The following is a 10,674-nucleotide window of genomic DNA, read 5'->3' as shown; positions in this document are numbered from 1 at the left end:
CCCTCTCTCCCTTTCTCTCTCTCTCTCTCTCTCTCTCTCTCTCTCTCTCTCTCTCTCTCTTTCTCTCTCTTTCTCTCTCCTCAGTCTTAAGGGTTTGGGATCTGAGAAGGTTGGATACCATCCTTTTTTGTTAGATGGGCGGTTATAAGAAATAATAAAAATACAAATGCATTTTAATACCTTTAGTTGAATTTCCTGCGCCTCCTGACCCATAGCCTTTTGTTTTGGAGCATGAACTGAAAATAAAAATAAAGAAAAGTGTCTTTTCTTTTTCTGCTTAGTGTGATAGCAGGAATATTTAAACCTAAGTGAACTTTGCATCAAAAACCAACACCAGATCTAGGTTTACTGTAGAAGACCCTAAGACCTGTATATTCAGAAACTGAAATTAAATAACATTTAATCTGAAATGAACATTTATTTAAAAGACAAGGATTGTCTTTAACTTATGAATCTCAACATTCTAAAGTGACAAGATAGACACATAGAAATGCAAATTTATTTTTGTCCTTAGGGATTTGAAGAATTGCTCTTTCTAGATTTACTTCAGGCCAATAGACTTAGCCATACCTCTCTTTACCTTATTCATAGTAGCTGATGAATTTACTTATCATCCCACCTCCCACCAAAACCTGGACCTTGCCCCTGGCACAAAGATTTATCTTATAGGGAACCAGGTCTCCATACCACTTCCAGGCCATACTATGTACCACCTCTCCTCTGACTTCCAATTCAACCTTTATATATTTTCTTTCCTAATTAGAATGTAAGCTCTTTGAGGGCAGGGACTAAGAGCTAGCTGGGAAGGGACTGTCTTGCTGGTTTGTATTCCTATCCCTAGTTGTTAGCACATCATCTAGCTCATAGTCACCACTTGATAAATGCTTTTTTTTCTTTTTCTTTTTGGAGGGCAATTGGGGTTAAGTGACTTGCCCAAGGTCACATGGCTAGTTTTTTTGTGTTAAGTGTCTGAGGCTGGATTTGAACTCAGGTCCTCCTGACTTCAGGGCTGGTGCTCTATTAACTGTGCCACCTAGCTGCCCCTGACAAATGCTTTTTAAAATTAATTTCAAGGGGTGGCCAGGTGGCACAGCAAGTAAGAGCATGGGCCCCAGAGTCGGGATGACCTGGGATCAAATCTGGGCTCAGATACTTAGCACCACACCCAGAAATAACTGGCCGTGTAACCTTGAGCAAGTTACTTAACCCCAATTGCTTAAAAAAAATAAAAAAAAATTAATTTCATTCATTCATTCTTAATAGATTAGCCAAAAGGATGTTTTTAGGTAGTCCTGTCAAGAAGTCAGGAAGATGAGTCTGGGATGGGTAGTTTGATGTTCTTTAGGGAGAATAGACTAGTTACAATGCTAAAATGAGGAATGGCTATTAAATGAAGTTATTTGATCAGAGTGTCAGAAGTAGGAGGAGAGACAAGGGAAAGAAAAAAGAGAAGTTGGAGTGGAGGAGAATCATGAATTCAGTAATAATCAATTGACATGAAAAGTGGTAAATGAGAGTTTGTGGAAGTAACAATAGTATACCATTAGAGGCAGCATGGCATAATGGCTAGAAACTGACCTCAAAGTCAGAAAGACTCGTATTCAATCCCTACCTCTGATTTGTGCGACCCTGAGCAAATTATTTAACCTTTCATTTCTCTAGGCTATTTGGCGACAACTTGGTTGTGGTTTCTAAAGTCTTGTGATCATAAAATTGAATAAAAACCACATTTTTTAGTGGACTTCTCTACCTTCCATCTCCATCAATGAGTCGACAGTAGGTCTCAATCTCCTTCTCGAGATGAATCTTGGTATCAAGCAGCTGCTCGTACTCCAGCTTCTGGCCCTCGGTCTCAGTCCTGACCTGCTGCAGTTGCTCCTCCAGGGCCCCAATCTGGGCCTGGATCTGTGAGAGCTGCACACAGTAGTTCCCTTCCGTCTCAGTCAGCGAGCATTCCAGTGAGTGTTTCTGTGGATGGAGGAGAAAAGCACATCTGAGATTAAAATTAAGTTGGAGGAGTCAGGCAAACGCGTCAGACCGTGAGAACTGTGGATCCTTTCTCAGAATGATGTTTCCGGTGGTACGCTTACGGAATAATCTCTCGGTGTTGATGTTCTGCATCTATGTGAATGGACGCCTGGCCCCTGAGTATGGTATATTTGGTCTCAAGCTCATTTTCCTGAGATATGTTGGCATGATGGACATGATAGAGTTAGCATTTTAACACTTAAAAAATGCCATATGTCATGGGCTTCTTTCCCTCCTGCCTAGCAAAGAGGAAAATGTGTCTCCACGTTGGCCTCTTTCTTCAAACACAGCAAACAGATGGCTAAGGCTGATTGGCTTCCATTCTTTTGGTCATAATGGGATTTGATTTCTGGGTTTTGTGTTACTGATGATTCACAGGCCATGTGGCTCCATGGGGAGAGGACTGGTCTCAGAGCCAGAAAGACCTGAGTTTCAGGTCCTTCCCCTGAAGCACATTAACTGTGTGACCATGGTAGAGGGACTTAACTTTTAGTGCCCAAAACAAGTCTCTCAGTTAAATATGTATTGCTGATCTTCACTGGTAGAGGTAGTTTTCACAATGGAAGTTCCTGAAATCAATAAAATCACAGATCTGTATTTTTTTAAAGTAGTTTGAGCACTGTTTTGTAGAACTGGATAAAGAATTCCTCATAGCACGTTAGTGGAACAATTACATTAATAGTTAAACTTATCTGGGCACATATAATTTAAAGTGCTTTTAATAAATCCTCCTGAAATGACCTTGTGTTGACTTTGTATTTATTTTTCTGTGTGCATAAGATTATAAAACTAGGGCTAGAAGGGACCTCAGAGGCCATCTAATCCAACTGCATCATTTTACAGAAGAGGAAACTGAGGCCCATGGAAGTAGAGTTACTTACTCAAAGTAGTAAATGACAGAAGCAGGATTAGAATCCAGAGCCATGCCCTTTCCAGAATACCAGGCTATAGCTTTCCTCCCAAGAATGTAAGCTCCTTAGGGAGTGTGGTGAGGGGCTGGGGAACTACTTTATTTCTGTCTTTGTATCCCCACTGCTTGGTATGTAGTAAGCCCTTAAGACATGCTTGGTAATTGCTTGATGGATAAGGCAGAATCTATTTTATAACATAAACTTTTATCAACCAACCAATAAGCATTTATTATGTGATGTGTTAAGCATTGTCCTAGGGCATTGCAAAGACAAATATTAAAAGATCCCTACCCTCAATGAACTTTGTAGGATCTTAGAGTTGGAAGATTTTTCTGTTACTGTAGATTTGTTATTATGTTTTTTTTTTTTTTTTAAAGCAATCGAGGTTAAGTAACTTGCTCAAGGTTACACGGCCAGGTGTTTCTGGGTGGATGCTAAGTGTCTGAGCCAGGATTCGATCTCCAGGTCGTATTGACACTGGAGCCAGTACTCTTACTCGCTGTGCTACCTGGCCGCCCCAATTTGTTATTAGGTTTAAATGAGCACTAGGTCCTCATCAGGAAATAAATGTTTTTTGATTTCAAGAAGGAGGAAAATGTAATTTTCTTTCTTTTTGTTTTTTTTTTTTTTTTGCTAACTAGTTTTTTGGGTAGAGAGACTTGGGGGAAGGATTCATCTCTGAGCTGGAGTGAGCCGGGAAGTCCCTTCCTAGATCTCTCTGCCCAAAGATCAAACAAGCAAGCAAGCAGATTACATGAACAAATACAGAAAGTATAATGCAGCCAGTGTGTACAAAGATGCTACCTATACAATTTTAGAAAAAAACATTTGACCTCTCTTGGCTTCAGTTTCCACAAATGAGGCCAAACGAGGTGGTTTGAAATAGAACGTCCCTTCCCACTCTGAATATGTGATCTTAAGAAAAGACGGATTTTTAAAAAGATCTTTAAATCATGCAATGTGCCTGATCTAGGCAATTCTCACCCACCGTTGCAAGGAGGGACTGTAGCTCGATCTCCAGGGTTTGGACAGTACGCTTCATTTCGGTGAGCTCACTCCTGGCCGAGGTGGTGGCCCCAGCATCGTCAGAGATCTGCTGTTGGAGCGTGGCGCTCTACATCAGGAGACAGGTTAAGTCAGCTTGGTCAGGACTGAGGAGAGTCCGGTAAGGAATATTAGCTGTGATGGACCTACCTTTTCATTGAACCAAGCTTCAGCGTCCTTGCGGTTCTGCTCAGCCAGGTCCTCGTACTCCGCCCTCATGTTGTTCAGCAGAACCGTCAGATCCACTCCTGGCGCTGCGTTCATCTCAACGTTCACGTTCCCACCTGCAGCGCATTGGAGGGCTTTCATTTCCTGAAAGGGAAACACCAAGGAGACTTTCAAGGTGAAGTTTGAGCCCATACATAGAGAACCAGAGAGCTACCATATCAGCTTTGTGGGTTGAATAATTTTTTGTATTGGATTCAAATTCATCCAGATTCTTTCCTTGGTGAGGTTTCTGGTGTATCAAAAAAGTTATTAATAATTTGGCATAATGAAAGAATTCCTAACCTGGGATCCATGAATTTATTACAAATTGTTTCGATAATTATTTAAAAATAATTTATTTTCTTTGTAATCTTTGTATATTATCATATATAATATAATATAATTTTATTTATTTAAAGACTATTCTGAGAACAAGTCCATCTATAGATGTCTTCAGATCTCAAGGGTTTGATGATATAAAGAGGAAGGCAGGCCAACACGTCAAGTCTTGTCCATGCACTCATGATGCACTCATATACAGTGTGACCCTGGGTTAGTCACTGAACCTCTCGATGCCCCCAGGCAATTTGCTAAGACTCTAAACTGCAGAGTCACTCTGGTCAAGTGAGTTTCTTTAATGTAAATTCAATTCAATTTAATAAACATTTATTAAATGCTTGCTATGGGTTAGACACTGTGCTAAATTCTGGGTATATGAAAAGAGTTAAGACTGTCCCTGCCCTCAGGGAGCTTATATCCCTAATCTCTAATGCGGGAGGGGGGCATAACATGTAAATAAAAATATACAAAACACACTATATTCAAGAAAACAAATTCAAAGAGAGAAAGCACTGGAAATTCACTAATACCAATGAAATTATGGATTTAATTTAAAAAAAAAATCCCCCCCCCCAATAAAAAAACAAAACAAAACAAAAACCTCTTCTAGACCCCAAACATTTATGGAGAGTTTATAGGATGTTGATATTGTTTTAAGTTCTTTGAGGTAAGAATTTAGAGAAGATATTAATCAATGTGACTGCACCTTCCCAAAGCAGAAAATGCAATTTATGCAGGATTTGGAATTAGAAGACCTGGGTTTGAATTTAGAGCTGGCCATTCGCTACACTGGGCAAGATACTGAACCTCTCTGGCTCTTGACTTTCTCCTCTGTGAAATGAGGAAGTTGTACTAGATTAGAACAGGCCCTGTTCTGATTCGATTTCTGTATAATCTCAAAGGTCCCTTAGAGACCTTATCAAATGAGATCATATTTGTAAAATGCTTAGCAAAGTGCCGGGCACATAGTAGGTACTTAATAAATGTTCCCTTCCCTTTCCCTTGCCCCCTTCTATTTTAAACAATTTTTTTGGTGAAACTATATAAAATGTACTCTATCCTCTCCTGCTCTTTTAAACAAAGCATACCAAATGAATATGTTTTATTCAGCAAATACTTGTTAAACAACTATTAGGTGCAATGCACTGGAGCTGGAGGACACATCAGAAGCTTCTAGTCCAACCTTCTCATTTGACAGAAGAGGGCGTGGAAGCACAGGGAGATTTTGTGGCTTGTCTGTGTTTACTCAGGCAGTGAGTGTCACAGACAGGAAGTGAACCCAAGACCTCTGACCCTACAGCCAATGCCCTTCCCTCTTTACCACAAAAATGACTAAGACATGGTCCCAGATCTATACTGTTGTTCGTCCTTCATTCTCAAAGAGGACCAATGACATCAGGAGGTGATGTCTTAATTTGCAAGTGAGTTGGATTGAAGTGAGGCAGGGCTGTGCAGAGTCAGCCTCACTATCACCTCCAGAGTTATCAGAGTCCAGTGGCAAGACAAAGGTCAAGATGACTGATGATGGCCCCAGATGAAGTGGGGGATCTGAGTCTTTTTAAACTAAAGTCTTTCCCAGGTCTCAGTTTGTCTGAGGCAATGCCCATTCAATGATTAAAGGCTAGGTAAGAATGGAGGCAAATGATGGTTTGCCTTCATAAAAGAATCACTGGGGCGGGGGGAGAGGGGGGGACCATCAGAGTTTCTGTCCTAGAATAGAAACAATTGCTATTTTCACTCACTCTGGGACATCAAAGCCCAAACTATGACTCTGGAGGAGAGAGTGATAGGTGATGACTGCACAGCTCTGCCTCAGGTAAACCCTAAAACTAGATCTATATTAATCCAAAGGGAACAGTGGACACTGAGCCTAGGGCTTACAAAAGGACTATGAAAACATTTTGGCCTCTTTATCCACCTCCTCTCCTACTTCTGTAATTGTATGACAAAGTGTGACAAGCCCCCCTTCTTAAATAAATAAATATCTAAATAGCAAAGAGAGTGAAAAGAATAGACTCATCAACAGAATTTTTTGAGGTTTTATAGTTTCATAAATTTAGAGCTGGAAGGGACATTAAAGATCAAAGAGTCAAACCTTCTAACTTTATAGATGAGGGAACTGAGGTCCAGAGAGGTTAAATGACTTGTCTAGGATCACACAACAAACAAATGTCTGAGGCTAGATTTGAATCCAGATCTCACTGTCTAAAAGTCCATCCATAAGTCTTATCTATCATGCCTTCCTTAAGACTACTATGTTATTATTGCTTTTTCCTCTCCTTCAATTGTCTTATACCTGCTTATATTTACTTGTTGTAGTTTTCCTGGTAGATTGTAAACTCTTTGACCAGCAAGAACTCTTTTTGTCTTGTTTTTGTTATCCCCAGGGGATAGCTCTTAGTAGAATTTATTGGATTGGATTGGAATAATCTACCTTGATTTTATTAACTTTTACACCTCACTGCTCTGGCATGGAGGGTTTCTATGAAGATTCTGCCCCAGAATTAGGTCATTAAGGATGGGAGAAATTAGTCTGGCATAAAGGGGAAGCCTGAATAATTACTATGTTTTTAACTGACCAGAAGGGAGTTTAGTTGGCCCAAGAAGGCATGGGGCTTTAGTTTACTCCTTACCTCTTCATGGTTCTTCTTGAGGTAAGTCAGCTCCTCATTCATAGTTTCATATTGGATTTCCAGGTCTGCTCTGCAGAGTGTCAGCTCATCCAGCACTCTACGCAGGCCATTGATATCTGCCTCAACACTTTGATGAAAAGCCAGCTCATTTTCAAACCTTAGAGAACATTGCATTGATTTTCGGGACAAAGTATGTCAGCACAAGGTAAGACAAAAATAAAACACAATTCCCTTTAAGTTGAAAATCATAATGGGCCAAGATAGAACTAGGGATAATTTCTTCTGGGCAATTATTATTAATACATTATTAACAGTATAAATTATATATATATAATATACATTAATAATCCTTTACACTGGAAATTATTATTAATATCACAAACTGTTCCTGTGCAAGTGGCATAAAATGTCGTCTTAGATGTGGGTGGGGTAAGACAGAGAACTCTCACTTCACTCCCTAGGATACCAGTATGAGACCATTGCTTGGGAGGTTGTGGTAGAGTGGGAAAGGAAGAAACAGGGCAAAGTAGAGGTGGAGCTTATTCTTGCTCGGTGCCTGGCACGTAGTAGGCAGTTAATAAATGCTTCATCTATCTATCACTCCAACCCATTATTTGGTAGCTTCCCATTTTAATGAATTGCTCTTGTGTTTAGGTCTCTCAAGGACTGCAGATACTGTCTTGTTCAGTCATGTCTGACTCTTCGTGACTCCATTTGAGGTTTTCTTGGCAAAGATATTGGAGTGGCTTTCCATTTCCTTCTCTAGCTCATTTTACAGAGGAGGAAACTGAGGCAAGCAGGGTCAAGTGACTTGCCCAGGGTCACACATCTAGTTAAGTGTCCGAGGCCAGATTTGAACTCAGGAAGATGAGTCTTTATGGAATTCTAGTAACTGTGCCACCTAGCTGCCCACAAATACTGTCAGTGTTCTCTAAATGTGGCAATATTTCAATCCAGCCTCCTGGGAAAAAGCCTCAGTTACTATACCCTAGTTACAGCTCTAATAACTTGCTCTTTGATACACTTAGGGAAGCATAAGATCATTTTTTTACAGTTCTTTAACTCAATCAACAAACATTTACTAAATGCTAGCACTAGAGTAGCATGTATCCTGCTCACAGTAATATTACTTCTAAATTATTTCATTGGAGTTCCAAAAACATGTTCAAATTTCTTTTGTCCCATTTTAAAATTTAATTTCATTTTTTTTAACCATAGGCAGTATTTTGTTAAAAACTTTTATAATCATGATTTTGGTTGGTAGCATTATAATAGGAATCCATTTCCTATATATTTTTGTTGTCATTCATGTTATTGCTGCTATTTACTGGGGACTGAAACATATTCAATCAAAGAAATAATAATAACTAGCATCTATATAGCACTTCATGCTTTTCAAAGTGATCTACAGGTATTATCTCATTTAAGCCCCTCAACAACCTGCTGGATGCTATTATTATACCCATCTTACAGATGAGGAAACTGAGGCTAAGTTTAACCAACTTATGCAGGGTCATGTAGCTAATATGTGTCTGAGGCAGTATTCTAATTCAAGTCTGTCCGACTCCAAGTCTAACACTCCACTGTAGCATATAGTCACCCAGAAATAGAAAGAAACATTTCTCCCTTGAGTGTTGTCCCTATCATTATCGTATACCCCTTACTTCAGACGGAAATCATCTGCAGCCAGCCTGGCGTTGTCAATCTGCAGAACAACATTAGCATTGCTTGTGGTAGAAGAGATAAGCTAGAACAGATCAAAAGAGAAAAACTTATTCATTTACAAGCCAAAATCTCATTTCACAAGACCAAATGTGTTACAAAACTAAATGGAGAGCTTTCTTAAAAAGCAATTAAAATGTTTTCAACTTAAAAAAGGAGTACTGGTCTAGTTTTATTTCACTCAGGATTGCAGATATAAATCTGCATTCCACTTAACAGTTTATCTTTCCAGTCTATTCATTTTAATTTCTGAGTGAGAGATGAAGAGACTTGAACATGGTCATACAACTTAGTAAATTGCAGAGCTTAGAATTTGAGCCCTTGTCTGCTAATCCCAAATCCATCCCTCTTGCATACTGTTGTATAAAATAGTTCACAGAATTTAGAACCAAAAAGGACTTTAGAAATCACCTTCTCCAATCCCTTCTTTTTTTAGTTAAGGAAACTGAGTCTCAGAGAGGGAAAGTGACTTGCCTAAGGTTATATTGGTAGGAAGTAACAGAGCCAATTTTCCCAACTCTAGACTCAGCACTCTTTCTACTACCCCAAGCTCTCTTGCCTTAGGTGAAAATGTTCAAAGCTAAAGATGAATAATTGAACTGGAAGCACCCAATCTGATGCAATGAACATTTATTAAGTGCCTACTGCTTGTAAGTCACTATCCAAGGGTCTAGGAATATAAAGGTAAGATGAAGTAGTTCACGTCAATTTTAATAAGATTGAAACTCATGAACATAAATGCCTAAGTATGACCTAAAAGGAATAGTCATTGCCAATTAAAATTAATTATAACAATACATCATACACGACAAATAACAGAACTTTGCATATCACCTTATTGTAGAGACCTCTCTAGGGAATTCATAGTTTCAAAGCCAAGCATACTTGGGATTGTTTCAAGTTTGGGATTTCTTACCTTATTCTTAAGCTCTTCAATTGTCAACTGGTATCTGCTATAGTCATGGTCTAGGCCACGACAGGAGCCCGGACCAAATTTCTCATACCAGCCTTTGATTTTTTGCTCTAGCTCAGAATTGGCCTCTTCCAGAGCTCGTACATTGTCCAGGTAGGAAGCCAGGCGGTCGTTAAGGTTCTGCATGGTGACCTTCTCATTGCCAGAGAGGAGGCCTTCATTCCCCACAAAGCCAGCACAAAAAGCACTTCCAAAGCTACCACCGATGGGGTTCCCACTGGGGACTCCCCCTGAGCTTCCACCGAAGCAGCTTCCATAGCCTCCAACAGTTAAGTTTCCACCTCCTACAACAGAGGCCCCACACGTGCTGTTATTTCCAAAGCTGGTGCTGCCATTGGGTATTCTGACTGACCCAGCTCCAGACCATGAGCAGATGCGCCTTGGTCCACTAGAAATCCGAAGAGACATGGCCTTTGAGGAAAGCTCAACTTGTCTGTGGGTAGCTAGAGTCAAAGTGGAGAGACTGCTTAGTTCAGATGCTTTCTGTGAGTTTTATACACAATGAGCAGTGGTGTTGCTCTTTGAATTCTGCCTGAGAAAAATGATATCTGCTAGATCAGCATGAATTATGCATAATTGGATGATTTTGGGGGGGCAATTAACATCTAACTCCTATGGGTCCCCTCCATATACATGCTAGCTATTATTATTGTTATTAGGAGGGCATCTACCTTAGGGATATTTATTATCTTAAAAATAATAATAGGGTGGAGCTAGGTTGCTTCAATTATTTATCTTCTAATTTTTGGATGAGTAATTCTTTACTTTCATCCAGACCAGTGAACCATAATTATCATCATCTAATGTAAGGTATTAT

General features: G+C 39.7%; 1 protein-coding gene across 1 annotated transcript in view; it reads right to left on the bottom strand.

Annotated features, from left to right (window-relative positions):
- Positions 1–10,265, bottom strand: part of KRT28 (keratin 28) — a 12,292-nt gene extending 2,027 nt beyond the window's left edge. Inside the window, exons 1-7 of the mRNA XM_069074177.1 lie at positions 9,801–10,265; positions 8,827–8,909; positions 7,163–7,319; positions 4,134–4,295; positions 3,928–4,053; positions 1,751–1,968; positions 181–236 (exon numbers count right to left, since the gene is read on the bottom strand). Of these exons, the coding sequence (XP_068930278.1) occupies positions 181–236; positions 1,751–1,968; positions 3,928–4,053; positions 4,134–4,295; positions 7,163–7,319; positions 8,827–8,909; positions 9,801–10,265 (1,267 nt within the window). The remainder of the gene's footprint in view (positions 1–180; positions 237–1,750; positions 1,969–3,927; positions 4,054–4,133; positions 4,296–7,162; positions 7,320–8,826; positions 8,910–9,800) is intronic.
- Positions 10,266–10,674: the final 409 nt, after the last annotated feature.

Source organism: Petaurus breviceps, unplaced genomic scaffold (genome assembly GCF_028583685.1).
Source record: "Petaurus breviceps papuanus isolate PSGF00001 unplaced genomic scaffold, PetGlider_PUasm1.0 90887, whole genome shotgun sequence".
In the NCBI taxonomy this organism is placed as follows: domain Eukaryota; kingdom Metazoa; phylum Chordata; class Mammalia; order Diprotodontia; family Petauridae; genus Petaurus; species Petaurus breviceps.
This window is presented reverse-complemented; position numbering and strand designations above follow the sequence as displayed.